The 16,216-nt window shown below is 37.3% G+C and overlaps 1 protein-coding gene across 1 annotated transcript in view; it reads left to right on the top strand.

Annotated features, from left to right (window-relative positions):
* pparg (peroxisome proliferator-activated receptor gamma) overlaps positions 1-8,476 on the top strand; it is a 53,379-nt gene extending 44,903 nt beyond the window's left edge. The window contains exons 6-9 of the mRNA XM_041782386.1: positions 3,154-3,271; positions 3,506-3,666; positions 3,758-4,001; positions 7,205-8,476. Of these exons, the coding sequence (XP_041638320.1) occupies positions 3,154-3,271; positions 3,506-3,666; positions 3,758-4,001; positions 7,205-7,452 (771 nt within the window). The 3' untranslated portion in view covers positions 7,453-8,476. The remainder of the gene's footprint in view (positions 1-3,153; positions 3,272-3,505; positions 3,667-3,757; positions 4,002-7,204) is intronic.
* The last annotated feature ends 7,740 nt before the right edge of the window (positions 8,477-16,216 follow it).

Genomic DNA, 16,216 nt, shown 5'->3' with positions numbered 1-16,216 from the left:
ATTAGGAACACAACTATGAACTTTTGTGTTAAAACAGGTTGATTTAAAACAGCAAACATTATTAGTAGGCTACCAAATTTTTATTTCCTCACACCTCCAGATCACTCTAAAGCACCAATATGGACCTTTTCTGCAACCGTGCATAATAATGATCCAAATATTTGGCCTGTGATCCCGTTTTAGATTTTTTTCTTTAACTTATCTACACACATGTGGACTTGAACAGAATTATGTCCACACAACCAAGCGAGGACATAATATCCTCTTTCCATCAGCCGCAAACCTTTAACCCACTGCTGCTAGCTACCTAGCTTGAAGTTAGCTTGTTGAGGACGCTTCCTTGGGCGGAAACTGTCAACAGGCATGCAGGGGAAATTTCAAAATAAAAGCGTAGCTTGAAGCATCGATTTAGATCGATATTTTGACTTTCCATCGTTCTTATTGGATCATCAATCATCCAATCCATATATCGATATACATCAATGAATTGTTACACTTCTATTTTAAACATGTAAAAAAAAAAAAAAAAAGAAAAATGAAAATGATCATATACCTTTAGAAAACACACAGAATTAATAAAGTGTTGAACACTTTCAAAACAATTAAAGTGTTAGTTGTGGGAGTTGAGAACCTTTAAATAAATGATGATTTTGCTCTCCCTGCACTGTATCTGCTCTCATTTTCATTCAGATGTCTTTTTAAGCTTCTATTGCTTCTATTGACAGGAAAAGCGGTTTGACTGGTTTCTACATGTCTTGGCTGTTAAATACCGTCTCGGGTTACAGCGGTCAAGCTATGCAACGGGCTAACATGGTTTTTACATCTCTACACTTAAAAAGTGAAAATAATTGATAATGACATGTGTTGAGTTAAACAAGCTCACTGGAAGAAAGTGTTTTGGCTAAAACCATGAATATGTTAGATATCATGTACTTCTGTGTTTTGGTACTTACACTTTTGAGATATTGAATGTGAGTTTTCAATAGAGACTGAGTCTGGAAAAAGACCTCAAATAAATCACAAGTGGCGGCTCAAAGAAAAAACTGCTGAATACTTTAGGAAGTGTAGTGCACATGCAGTGAAGAGTCCAGTGTAAGAAAATATTGGTTTTAAGGTTTGTTGAAATGCTTTATAAGAAATGTAATTAACACATATATTTAGATGTTTTGATGACTCATTCTGAAGAGAGATGGTGAAATTATCTAAGCAGAGGTGTGGTTCAATAAATCTTCTTAAATAACCCAACAAGACCAACAGTGAGCTGTCTCAAATGGCAGAGCTGAGGAGCTTTTCTAAAGGTAGAAATAAGTAAATGTATGAGTGACAGCAAAAGATGTTAAAATTAAGTTAAAAGTGTTGATTTTTATTCAGTGCACGATGTGTTAATCAACTACAGACTGCAGCTACATTTTCTCTGCTGTGTTGATCTGTTTTCCCTACTATTTCTGTTTACTCTGTAATGTCACGTGTTGAAGGCCTTTCTGAATATTTCTGCTCAGATTGTTATGACTGTTCATCACATTGAAAGCTACCCTGGGTTTGTTTACTAAACCGCAGCAACATCCTTAAAACAGGAAGTCAATTACATTAAAAATATGAAAATACTTTAAAGATTTTAGGGATTAAATTGAAGTTTTCTCATTAGTTATCTACTTACATGTAATGTTTATTTAACTACCTGCACTCCAGACACTACAAGGCATGAAGATGTGGTCATTTTTACATTTTTACATTTCAAAAACACTTCATATTTGTAGTTGTACTTTTTTCCAAGAAAAGGTTTAGGTAAACTAAACTTGTGTGTTTTATTTATGGAAAGAGGATTCATATATATATATATTACTGTGGATGCACCAGAAATGTTTGTTTGCAACCCTGATGAAGGCATCAGTGGCCAAAACTTGTTGGCTTATAAAAAGATTTAGCCATCAGAACTTTTAAAGATGCAGTGTGTAAAATTTGGGATTATTTGCAACATTTTACAGTCCGATTCTAGACTACAATCCTCATCTGATGGCAGCTGTGGCATGCAGTGGAACTATAGAAAACAGGTTTTTGTTATTTAGTCCCTTCCACGGAGGGGACCCATCCTACGTATGAAAGAAAGGCTTATTCTGAGATGATAAGAAATAAAACAAATACATGTATTCAGATGGTAAAATACTAACTTTGATTGGTCTGATTCAATACTATGTTTCATGTTTTTTATTCTGCTAAATGCTACAAGGATAAATATTACACGCTGAACCTTTAAGTATTTCCTTCCTTCCTGATTTTCATGCTTGGAGTCCCTAGTTTCTCCCATCCTTCCAAGAGCTTCAAAATTGTTTGATTTTTCAATTGCTATGACCACATTGAGCAGCCTTCCAATTTTTTCTCTGTTGGAAGAGGATATTTGAGAAGCTTCTGCTGGGAAAAACTGTTCTTCCATGTGCAGCCTGCAGCTTCCAAACTATTTATATCCTCATGAGCAAGACAATCCAGCGAGTTGCATGTCATATTCCTTCTTTGAAATCATTTAGCAAAGTTAAAAGTGACGTTATTTCAAAACATCTGCAAACATGTCCAAAAACTGTGGACAGACAGATTTGAACAAGTCAGCACACATACCAAAAGGAAAGGCAGAATTCCACCACATTCTGTTTTATTCACTCACCAAAGAAAAAGTGTTTTTTGTTTTACAACATTTTGTGATCATCTCGTGCTGTAGTTCCCTTTATCATCTATCATTAATTTTACCACCATAAAAAATGGATTTGAGGTTTTGAATGGTTCCATTCATCAATCAGGTCGCTGCATGTCCATGGCAGTTATTATACTAAATAGTACGCGTGTTTTTAACTCGGTTAAGCTTCATTTACCTGGAAATGTTGTTTTTGTCTGCCTCAGCCTGCAGCTAACATTTATTTACTTTGCCCATCAGACGTATGAGATTTGCGGTGTTTGCTTTTGTAGGTTTGATGAATGAGCCATGACCAAAGTGCATACACAGTATATGAGATTAGATTTGCGGCTCACATGTCCTCAGAAGACCTATAAGGAGCTGACGGCAATATTTTTTTGTCTCTGCTCCTGCGCTCTTCCTCCATTTTCTACTTGCTTTTTCTGATCCTTACAACTCTCATTAATACTTTATTTCTTCTCTTCCTGCAGCCGTTTGTCATCCATGACATGAAGTCTCTAATGGAGGGAGAGCAGTTCATTAATTGTAGGCAGATACCGAATCAAGAGCAGCAGCAGCTGACACCCCCCCTTACAGCAGGACATGGAGGTTAGAAGCACTTCTGTCATTATGTGAAGATTCAAATAGATCTGTTTGTGCATTAGTTTGTTAAGGATAATAATAAGGAAATACTTTCATATTTATTTTTGTCATGTTTGGGTCAACTTACTTTTTTCTGCTCTGAAAATTTTGCACTACATTGCCAGAGATCTGCACATTTAAAAACTTGGCATGTAGCTGGTCTTGTTTCTTTTATTTCAAGTCTTATGTTTCCCATGTCAGGTTTTCCAGCTCCTCACTCAGATTCTGAGTGCGCCATTTTGGACGCTGTAGAGCTGCGTTTCTTCCACAGTTGTCAATCACGTTCAGCCGAAGCAGTTAGAGAAGTGACAGAGTTTGCCAAAAGCATCCCAGGATTCATCAATCTGGATCTCAATGATCAGGTAAGTAGAAACAATTGTGTCAATTATGTACTCTCACTTTGATCCATTTTATTATTTATTTTTTTCAAACTGATATCCAATCTTCTCCCAGGTTACCTTACTAAAATATGGTGTGATCGAGGTTTTAATCATCATGATGGCTCCTCTGATGAACAAAGACGGGACTCTGATCTCCTATGGACAGATCTTCATGACGCGGGAGTTCCTCAAAAGTCTCAGGAAACCCTTCTGTCAAATGATGGAACCAAAGTTTGAGTTCTCAGTCAAGTTCAACACGCTGGAGTTGGACGACAGTGACATGGCGCTCTTTCTAGCAGTCATTATCCTCAGTGGGGGTGGGTGTTATTTCTTTTTCTAATAGGTCACTGTAGCTCTAAAGGATTTTAAGTTTTATTAAAGTTATGATATATGACTTTCAGAAATGATGTCTTGGAGAAGTCACTCCAGTCTCTCAGACCAAAACTAACTAGTTTGCTGCTTTCTAAAAAAGTTAGCAAACTGGTTGTATGATCACAAAAGCACTGACAAATTTTCCAGTTTTACTGTACATTACTGTACACACTGTACTTTGGGCACAAATGAGATGAACCCTTTATTGCAGTCGTGGCTCAAAGCTCAGCACAGTTACTGTAAAATACACGTAAAAAGTCACAGCTTGTCTGGTCTGATTAAAGTGTTTACATGCCAGAGAAAATCTATCCAACTGCTTTTTCTAGATGTGTTAGTCTGACTTTGAAAATTGAGTTTATTACACTTTAGTCAAACTAATGTGTTTACATGCATTTTAGAAGTCAAGTTGTCATTCTTATTTTCGTATTGTTTCTCCAGCAGCCATTTTTTACAAGCTTGCAGTACAACTAAACCACGCCTGTAGCTATCTCCTCTAGCCCTTAAATGACTGATAAGCCGTTCATTCTTTGACCGGGAACAGGTGTTTCAGCTTAAAGCTTTGAGAGATGGATGTGCTTGATGAGACATGGAATCTGGCCAACCTTTACAAGGTTAAGATTTTTGAGTGACACATAAACAAGATGAGGGAAGCACCTGCCTGTCAGTGTGAGAACAGAAATCAAAACAACAAACTAAGAGAGAGTTTCTTTACTTCTTTTAAAAAAAGACATTTTACTAATAATTATTTAATTAGCATATCATTGATATTTACTATATTAATGTCCAAAATATTGAATATACCTTTAAAAGCATAATTTGGTAGCACTCGTCTGCAAAGGTGGGCAGCCAGAATAGAGCTAGCTGAGTTGTCATAAAGACTGTATACAAGAGTTAAAATCCTTATTAGGTAGTAGGTACAAGAACTTGTCTGGCAGAAATGCTCCAATAAAACCATTTTCTTCATTCTCATTGCAGATTAGATTTCAATAATAGGGCAACTCCTCATGTTTGTATCCTGTCACATTTCAGGGATTTATGGGCATTAATGTTGCGAAGACAGGTTTGGTTTTATTGTTTTAAGAGTCAGATAATACTCAAGCAAGATGCATCTGTAAGGATTCTTTGCTTCTGGGTTTTCAAATTAATCCAGATGACAAATAATTACTGATTTAGCTGCCGTGATTTGAGTCATTTTAATACAGTAACAGAATTACAAATAGGACCATGCTCTGTTAATATTACATTGTAAAATAAGTGTTTACATTATGGTAAATAAGAGCAAAACATGTGTCTGTTTCTGCTTTAAAAATGAAGATAGATTTTCAGAGTTTAAGCTAAGCCTGCTCTTTGTGCAAATGAAAGGTCGACTATTTGAGTTCACCATTTTAACTATTTTGCAAGTTTTATTTCGCCTCCCAAAATTATACAATTTTTCCAAAACAGGCTTAATCCCTGCTCATCTCTTGCCCCTGCTGCTTAGCCCTACCCCTACATTTTTCCCAGAGGCTCACTCCAAACTGAGGTTTATGGGAAATCTCCCAGAATTTCAAGATTTTTTTTTTTTTTTTTTTTTTTAATCGCACCCGTAGAAATGTCCAGTATTTATGTCACATCTGTTTATGTAATGCTGTTAACAACCACCAAAGATGTATCAGGAGCTTAAACTGTAACCCATTTCTTTTTGTGTCCACTGTTAAAGGTTTCCTATATTTATTTATTCACTTATTGGTTAATTTTCATTAAAAATGGTGCTGTCAATCCAAAATTAATTACATTTAATTATAGGCTCTCTGATGAATTTAGTCTAATTTATTCCATTTATAATCTAAGTGTAATTTATAATAGCTGTTTACAGGATATAATTGGATAAGTAAATACAGTAGATGACCAGATTTTCACTCGTACTTCTCACAAAGGTTTCCCTATTTCTTTTTTTTTTTTTTTTTTTTTTTTTTTTTTTTTTATTTGACCCAATATTTCATGCTGTGGTGGACTAGTTGATGAGCTAATCATTAATTCTTTTTTCCTCTTTTTTTCTTCTCTATCAAAGTCTGAAAATATACATGGCCTAATGTTTAAGGCGTCCAGGTTCAAGTCCAGTCTGTGGCTCCTTTCCTTCATGTCTTTCCCCCACTCTCGTCTCTGTTTCCAACTCTATCCACTGTCCTCCCCTTTGAATCAAAATGCCCCCCAAAATATGTGGACAATTAAAAAAAAAAAAAAGAAAGAAAGAAAGAAATGGGATTGAGCCATAATCAGCAGCTTAAAGTGCAGTGACATCAATTTACAACTCCTTGTGAATATGTACCAGAAGCCAAGCCTTAAACATTTTATTCTCTTATCAAATTGACATATTTTTTTTGCTGACGTGGCATTAGATAATTTTATTTTGCAGTAACTATAAAGTGTTGTAACGTGGATGTTGTTAACAGCATTTTGGGTTATAAACCTGCTGAGTTTTACACGCTATATCTGGCCTGCCTTGACCCATTTGTCCTCTGCTGTGAGGCATGGGATATTATTAGAAAGTAGTACAAGTGGAGATGAATGAATCATTTTTATGTGAAAACTATAAACAGCAGCTTCATCATATGTAGGGAGATTTTTTGTGATGGTGTGTTGTTGACAAAAGTTTGACACATTTGGACAAGAATGATAAAGTAGGTCAGGTTTCACACAGGACCACAAGGGCAACTGAGAAACACTCAGTTTTTCTCTTCAGGTTTTTGAACTGTAATCTCATCTTCTCTTTAATGTTTTAAAACTAACAGGGTTTTTACTGTCCCCTCATAATAGAGCCCTATGGTCTCTGTGGTCTAATGTTTGTGGTTTGCGTGTGGCTACTTGATAAAAACCCGGCCTTGAACCTGATGATGATTAAAATCAGACATTTTAGTCAATGATTAACTTAAATGACCGAGATTATAGCTCAAAATGAAGATAAAAAGGCTTTTGTAAATAGCAATAATACTCCTACGTTCAGTCATAGGGGAGAATCAAATTAAGTGTTTTTCAATAGGATTAAGGGGTTTTATTGTTGCTTTTAGACCTCAAACCTGTAAAAAATGAGCAATTGCAGATCATCTCAGCCCTTCTGTTTTCCTTTATTGTTGATCTTTCATTTGATTTTTTTCTTTTTTCCGTCCAGACCGCCCTGGCCTGCTCAACGTGAAGCCCATCGAGCAGCTCCAGGAGACAGTGCTCCACTCGCTGGAGCTACAGCTCAAGCTAAACCACCCAGACTCTCTGCAGCTATTCGCCAAACTGCTCCAGAAAATGACCGACCTGCGTCAGATCGTCACCGACCACGTGCACCTCATCCAGCTGCTGAAGAAGACCGAGGTGGACATGTGCTTACACCCACTGCTGCAGGAGATCATGAAGGACTTGTATTAGAATTTAAACTGGGAAATGGACAAGTTAAGAGAAGTGGAAAGCAAAAAAAAGAAAATATTTCTGAAATCAGGAGTTGTGAAATAAGATGAGAAAGCACAAAAAGGAAGGTCACCAGACAGGCTGACTGAAAATAAGAGTGAGAATGAAAGAAAAGAGAAAAGAGGTCCATGGAAAAGAATCTGAGTGATCTTGTCTAGACAGCGACATGTGAATACATTGTGGTGGACAGTCATTCAGCCACTGCTGAGCCTGAACTTCTTGTGAATGAGTAGGCTTACGAGTAATACATGAAGCAATTACTTGTTGCACCAATCAGGGACAAGCATCTCTGAAAGAGAGGGGACTTTTCCTTTTGACAAGATGAAGCTTTAAAGCTCAACACTTCAGGAGGAGAAATATATCACTGTGAATATTTGACACCTAACGTACAGCATACCTACAGACACGTTACGTTACAGCCGCAGCAGTGTGTACGTGCCTCATAACCTCTGCAAACTTGCACAAATGCATGAACACGCATGTGCATAGGCTCTGCTTTTGCATCAGGGAGGAAGGTGCTATCTCATTTAAAATCAGCTTTATCCAAAGACAGAGATCAGATTATTGCCTGTAACATATTTCAGACTCACCTGCAGAAACTGTGAGATCGTATGAAGCATACGAAAGAGGCACGTAACCGTAAAGATGTTAGCATGTGTCATAATGTGCCTTAAAGGATTGCTATTTTGAAAGATCAATGCCATTTAAACATTATATACCTTACACATATATAATGTTTGACATATCTCAGCATTTATTATTTTATATGGCAAAAAATGTCAAATGCAAGTTAGCTCTGATTGTTTTATTCAAATTCTTTCAAATAGGTTTGAGTTTTCTATGAAATTATTTTGTAAATATACAAAGACTGTCTGATCATAGAGATGTTTTTTAATGGAGAGGGGGGTGGGCATAGGGACTGCTTTGATTACACAGGGGTGGATAAAAGAGAAATTTGTTGTAAATAAAATATTTTGTAACTTTTTATTTAAAGTCTGTCTCTTGTTTCAAGTCAACAAAAGTGTTCACATTTACTGTAAAAAAGGACAATTTCCAAATCATGTATTTTTTCTTCAAAACCTCCCAGACACCCACGCTCTCTGAAATCTTTTTCTTGGTCATTACATCAGCTGTCCTCTCTGTCTCTTACCAAACTCACTCACACCCTGCTCCAATGATTGCAAAATCTGACCTCTGCTGAACCGTGCCAGAAGACCAAAGTCTGTGGAGGCTGATTTGATCAGCAAGTGAAGAAATTTTATCTTAAAACTGTCATTTTTACACAGTCTGCTTTTTTAAGAGGGCTTTGGCTTCTGCCTTTTTAAATCATCGATTCACTGAGAAAGGTGAAAATACCATCTAGAGGAGACAACGTGTAACAACAAGGTCAGAGTCATGCTGAGGACACGTTTCCTTAGACTGAAGTCAACTCAAAACAGATTCCTCCACATAAAGAAACCATACTGTCTGGCTTTGTGCCAAGTTACATAGCTGTTCATGTAACCAGTGGGTTTGTGTATATTTATTCCCTTTGCTGACAGTGATTATGTCATATAACTAGAAGATGTACATACCAGTATACCTGTTTTTTAGGTATGTATGATAGGATCCAGAATTTCCTTCATTTCATTCTACCTTGCTGATTTCTATAGGATTATCTTTGAAAATAAAAAACACCTGTATGGAGATAAAAATGTACAAAACATAGATGGTCCATTATACTTTTGTCTTTGCGCCATGGAGTCCTTACTGGTACACTATATGGATAAACGTTTTTGGCCACACCTGTTATTTGAATTCAGGTGTTTGAATCAGACTCCCTGCCTCAGGTGTATAAAATCAAGCACCTAGCCATGCAAACATTTGTGATACAAAACTGGTAATCCTGAAAGCTCAGTGAGTTCATCACTGTGATGGATGCCATCTTTGCAATATGACAATCTGTGAAATTTCACCCCGGCCAGATATTCCACAGTCAACTGTAAGTAATATTATTTCAAAGTGGAAACGTTTAGGAATAACAGCAACACACATAAAGCAGAGGACTACATGAAATCAAAGAGTGCCGAATAGTGCATAAAAGTCACAAACACTTCCATAGCTGAGGAGAGTACTAAACTAAACAGTCTGTTGACTGATTCGTTTATTTGCTTTTGATTCAATAATGACACTCTTTACTAAGAAAAAAACATTTAAAACACACTTTCATTGCAGGCTTCTAAAAGGCCCTTCCCTACTGTGGGCCTGGGTAATCAGTGCCCTTTTACCCCCCCTGTACTATGCCCATGGTGACAAGTCATGCTTCTCTGGCAGTCACATGGGGGCGTCTGGGTTTGGTGGATGCTGGGAGAACGTTACCTGCCTGACTGGACTGTGTCAACTGTGAGGTTTGGTGGAGGAGGGGTAATGGTACAGATCTGTTTTCGGGGTTGGGGCTAGGCCCCTTATCTTCAGTGTAGGGCAGTCTTAATGCTTCAACACACCAAGACATTTTGGACAACGCTATGGTTCCAACTATGTGGCAACAGTTTGGGGAAGGCCCTTTTTAATCCAACATGTAAGGACTATGAAGACATGGTTTGATGAGTTTGCCATAGAAGAACTTGACTGGCCCACATAGAGCTCTGGCCTCAACCTCATGGAGCACTTTTTGGATGAACTGGAACGGAGATCGCAAGCCGGGACTTCCAATCCCACATGAGAGCCTGACCTCTATAGAATGAATGGGCACAAATTCAGACAAAAACACAGGGGGGCGACTCATTAAAATACATGTATTTGAATATGTCATTACCTTGCTGGTGTAATGGTCGTCTTTGAATGTGTCTCTTAATTCTGCATGTGGTGACAAGTTACCATGTTTTTCCCCTTTCTGTCTGTTTTTCTACCCTTGGAGATATATTTTTCTGAAATTAAACAGGACACTCACTCAACATCTCATAGCAGATGGCTGCACACCAGTAGGTCTGCTTCTGCTCAAGTTTCTAACTGATGTTTAATGAGGATGTTTGTTTTATTGTACAACCAAGTACTTATTCATTGCTGGATGAAGTTGAGTCAATAGATAGCTTTTGGTCGAGTGACTGACTAACTGAGTATAAAAGGGGAGGGATGAGTTTGGGGCGAAAAAGAAGATGTCACTTGGAGAGATCCAGGCCGTGAGAATGTAGCAGCCCGAGGAGAGGTTTGGCCCCTGATGTAAGTCTTTGAACTGGCAGATGATGTTGGTGTTTGGGGGTTTCTCTTGGATGGCTGATGATGATGGTAATTAAATGTGTTCTTTATGCCGAGTCAGCATATCCTCGCTTTGTTACAGCCGGTCTCCACTGACCCAACCCTGCCAAGAAGTTTGAGATAATCTGCCAAATTATTTTCAGAAAGTATATTTCTGCCGTTGTCTGAGCCAAGTCCGGAGAGGGAGATGGTGATTTACTCAGGGAAGTTTTGTTTTTGTTTGATTCCCTTAAGAAACAGCAGCTCCATGTTTAAGTCTCCTTTGTTTTAGTATCAGAGAGGAATTTCACTCCCACCACAGAGCGATACCTGATATGCATATTTGTGGTACGAGCCTTGTTTCTGAAGTGATACACCTGTCACTGTAGGACCGGTCCAGTAAAGGGGGATTCACAAGGTTTCATTAGTAGACCATTAACTCTACGAGCTAACTGGACATGTCAGAGTCATCTGCACCTTATGAAATCAGACATTTAACTTTTTACTGTTCCTTTATTTCCTTTTCAACCCAAAACAAGTTCCCTTTTCTGTGGTTAATTACATATTGTTATTGTTGTTCTACCTAAAGTTCTTCCTTTCTTTCAAAATAAAAGCAGGTCTGTATCCAAACAGGAAGTCAGTAAATCATAAATTACAACAGTACAAAAATACAAAATGAAACAAATTTTTAAATGCAAAATAGTGACATTTGAAAATGTGATAAAAAGGGAAGATTAATCGCAATAAACCCTAAAAATTTTTCCCACTTATTTGGTCCTGGTACATATAAAACCTAAGTCTTTTCTTTGAACTGGAAGTTTTTTCTTCAAAAAATGGTGTCTGGTATGAGGGTAGGCTTATCTTACTGTACAACACACAATTTATTATCATTTTTATTTTTTTTAATCCAATTTGAGTGTGTTTCAACCAGTTTGTAGGGGGGCGTTCAGTCAGTAAGAAATGGTGTCAGTTATTTAGAGAAGTACAGTACAGTCCTTCCACTGATGAACCAAGAACACTCTTTAAGGCCAGGTATGAATGAATCTTCCACTAAAAGTTCTGGAGATTCTGGAAAAATCTCTTTAAAGTAATGAGATATTGTCAGAATATAACAAAACCCCCTTAATTCCCCACAATTTAGTACTTTAAAATAAGGTATAGGTGACCTAGCGGTCTAAGGTGCTACCCATCTACGCAGGTGGCCCCGGGTTCGAATCCGGCCTGTGGCCCTTTGCCACATGTCCCTCCCCACTCTCTCTCCCATTTCCAACTCCATCCACTGTCCTCTTCTGTCATAATAAAGACATGAAAAGTCCAAAATAAATCTTTTTAAAAAATGGTCCTCAAATATTCCCCAAATGTTTTAATAAGCTTTTTCTGAAAAAAATCCCAACAAAAATTTGAATCAAATTCTCCCAAAATTAAAAATACATTTCCTAAAATCCCATGGAAAATTACTGAAAATTACCAAACATGCTCCTAAAATAAATCCTTGACATTTCCATTAAAGCACCAACATATTTTATATCTGTTACTCTTATTTTTCTATATTTAGAGACAAACAGATGTTTTAAAAAAAGACATTTGATTGTACCCAGTATGGTAAAGTCGTTATTTTTATCATATAGGCATTCAGTTTTGAAAAACAAATATCTTTGTGTATCATGTACATGATATGAAAAGCCATTTCAAGAGAGGGTAAAACCAAGCTTCATCTGCCTATTTGAGGTCCCAAACCAGTACTGTAAAGACAGTGAGCTCTGAAGAGCACAAAATAAAAAAGTGGGCCTTCTCTAAGGAACTGTAAGATTTTTTTTAAGTAATGATAGAAAGAATAAGAAAAATACATTTTTAAAGCATTATGTTCTGAAATGCACCTATTATTGAAGATAGTGCAGACTGTTCAGTTTTTCAGCCTTTAACTTGTTATTGGTAATCTTAAGGTTGCTTATTCAGTGGAAGAAATCAATGACTTAATTTTAATCACAAGGAAACCTTTACGAGAATCCACCACATTTTCTACACCTGTTCTTTAAATATAAATGAAAACCACACCAATGGCAGAGCTAGTTTACTGTGGATTTATGTGCGGTTAATTACTGACCTACTTTATGAAACTCTTATTCTTTAGGATGTGTTCAGTAACTAGAAGGAGACGTCGGCGTGATCCAGCTTCAGATACGTGTCAGGTATTGTTTAACTGGCAGACATTCAACTACTCAACATACCTGTCAGGTAGATTTTCCCAGTGATTCACTCACTCCTACATACAAGTACCTGATAATTAAGTGGAAACACCAAGACTGTGACCTGGTTTACCACTCAAATGAGGTCACTGATGCTGGTATCTATACTAAAATGCAGGTTTGGTTTACTAACCATCGCTCCCTATACAACGTCATTATTTAAGAAACAAAGTGCCTGCATCTTTGTTTTTTGTCTTCCAGTCTCTCCGTGGAAGAGTCTTTCAAGGATATCTGTTTTTAGAAGGCATGACAGTGAGTTAAGCTCTTTCTCCAAGAACTGGTTATTGGTACAACTGTGGGGAAAAGAGTCTCAAACTTGGCTAAAATCTCTTGAGGGACAGCCTGGCAGGAGCTTAAAGGAAATGGGTCAAGGTCATCTTTGGAGTTGATCTTCTGGGGCAGGGGGGCACATATGGAGGCAATGATCAGAGATGTTTTTTCCTTGCAGTATAATCATTTATTACTCATTCCAATGTGACTGCATAAAATCAGAGACTCAAAAAGTTGGCCTAGTTTTTTATTTTCAAACTGCCAAGTCAGGCCTAGAGACAGGGGACTTAAAAATGGTGCTGGAGTCCTGGTTTGTTTCAGACAGGCATGAATACATCAGAGTGATATTTAAATGTCAAAAATGGGTGCTAAAAATGATGAAAAGTGGTTAAAAAGTAAGAAAAATGAGCCCTGAATGGCTAGCAAAAGGATTAAAAATGATTAAGTGGTAGAAAAAAATGTTTAAAGTCACAACTGGAGAGGGCTCATTCACAGTTTTTCAGGGGCCCATCCAATTATGTGGGCAAGTAGTACCATTTTCTTTTATCCCAGCCCTTCTCCATGAATTAGAGATGTTTATGAAATATGAAATATTGAGCAGATGAATTAAAAATGTACCCATGGAGGCCCTAAGCAGACATATGTCAAATGTCCTATTTCAATCAGTTTTCCAGTGATAACAAACAATTTTTATTTTCTTCAGGTCTCAGCTCACTTATCTAAGGATATCACTGATGTTTCCATGATGACAACTTTTTAGATTAAAATAACTGAAATTAGCTTATCACTAGAAAATATCCCAAATATCCCTAAAGACTGATATAAGTCAAGAGCTTGAGTAAAAAGAAATGTATCAATAACTGTCCCTTCAGGGCCTCCGTACCTATCCATCTTGGTTGGTTGCTAAAATGGTTTTAGAGAAGAGATCTGTTACAGGAAGGCTCCTGCTGCTTCCTTTAGACAGGCATGAAGCCTCAGAGGTCGTCAGTGTGACATTTTTAAGTCTTTTGTTATTTAGAGACGTACCTAATTACACAGCACGGCGACAGACTGATCAGTGTATTCCATGAGTGATGATGTGCGGAGCAACATCACAGGGACTTCTTCACATCATCACACCATCTAAGCCAGGTAAACACTGAGTTAACATCATGTCAGACAGAGACTGTCCTGATTGGCTGGTACTTCTGAATCACCCAACAGATCCAAAATGAATCCGAAATGAATCTGCTTCCACTTCTCAAACTAATTCACCTGACAGAAGCCTTTTTAGCATATTAACTCTTATTTCTCAACACAAACACCTCTGGACCAAAGTGATCAGATCAATGGTTTGACTGAAAGGCTAAATGTTCCTTATGATAGTGTAACATCTCCCTCTGCAGGCTGGAAACCTCTACTGACATTTTCCTCCATCAGAGCCAAACCAAACTGTACTGAGCTCTCTCACCCTGACCACATATTCCCTCTGTAGTTACTTATTTAAAGGGAAAAATGCTTATAAACAGGCCTGTGGGGGATTGATGGCTCAGGAATGAGTTGATCATTAGCACGCAGAGGTTCAGGCCATGAATGGATCACAATCAGCTCTCAGGGAGGGAAAAGCTCCTCGTTTATCTAATTAATAAAGAGTGTTCACAAACAAATGTTAATGTGGAGGAGTTGTAGCACCTCAGCAGCCGTCATATTGTTTCAGCTGGTTTAGCTTCAGAAGGAGAAGAATAATAGAGGCCAATAACAATACTGGAGCTGTGAGGAGTGAGAGGGAGGTGAGGTCACAGAGGCGATCCAGTAAACAGGACGGGCCAATCCCTTCCCATGGCCTCCTGAATGAATTTAGACAAGTTAAAGGTGCATTTCTTTTTGAAATCAATCAATTATTAGACAACAACATTGTGTAAACTTACATCTGGTTAACAGAGAATACAAATAAAATAAAAGGACTATTATATTGTCACACTTTCACACCAACACAAAACTCCTGAAAATTTTGGAGCAAGCTGCATGTGTGAACACAAATACACATATTTTTCCCCAGACTTAAACCCAGTATTTTTTTGCAGTCATCTTGTAAAATATCAAGATAAAGAAGTGGTGAGATGATGTGACCGCAAAATATTGAGGAAAATGAACTGATTATTATCTGAAGGGGTGATGATGTTAGTACCTTGTGTATATGATGTGGCAGATGTGATCTTTGTAAACTAAATAGACTGCTTAATTGTGGTTGTGATTGCCAGAAAATTCTTCTCTGCTCTCTTATAGACAGTTGATAATGTATGTCTGAATACAACATTCCTCTGCCGTTTTCTAGACTTTTATGTCTATCTACAACATTGTTCTTTGCTCTTTTTAAGACGTTTAATATGTCTAACTACAACACTCTTCTCTGCCCCTTTCTAGACTTATATGACTACAACATTCTTCTCTGCTCTTTTGTAGACTGTTTATATGTCTAACTACAACATTGTTCTCTGATCTTTTGTAGATTGTAACTATGTGTAAATACAACATTTTCCTCTGCTCTTTTGTAGACTGTCAGTATGTCTAACTACAACATTCTTCTCTGCTCTTTTTTAGACTGTAAATATGTCCAGCTACAATATTCTTCTTTGCTCTTTTTAAGAGGCTTAATATGTCCAACTACAACATTCTTCTCTGCTCTTTTAATATGTCTGACTAGAACACTCTTTCCTGCCCTTTTGTAAAATTAGGGTATGTCTAACTACAGCATTCTTCTCTGCTCTTTAGCAGACTAATATGTGTCTAACTAAAACACTCTTCTCTGCCATTTTGTAGACTTATATGTCTAACTACAACATTCTTCTTTTCTCTTTTGAAGACTTAAATGTCTAACTACAACATTCTTCTTTTCTCTTTTGAAGACTTAAATGTCTAACTACAACATTCTTCTTTTTCTCTTTTGAAGACTTAAATGTCTAACTACAACATTCTTCTTTTTCTCTTTTGAAGACTTAAATGTCTAACTACAACAT

The sequence above is a fragment of the Cheilinus undulatus genome, linkage group 3 (assembly GCF_018320785.1).
Source record: "Cheilinus undulatus linkage group 3, ASM1832078v1, whole genome shotgun sequence".
Taxonomy (NCBI): domain Eukaryota; kingdom Metazoa; phylum Chordata; class Actinopteri; order Labriformes; family Labridae; genus Cheilinus; species Cheilinus undulatus.
Note: the sequence above shows the minus strand (reverse complement) of the source record. Positions and strands in the feature narration are given on the sequence as shown.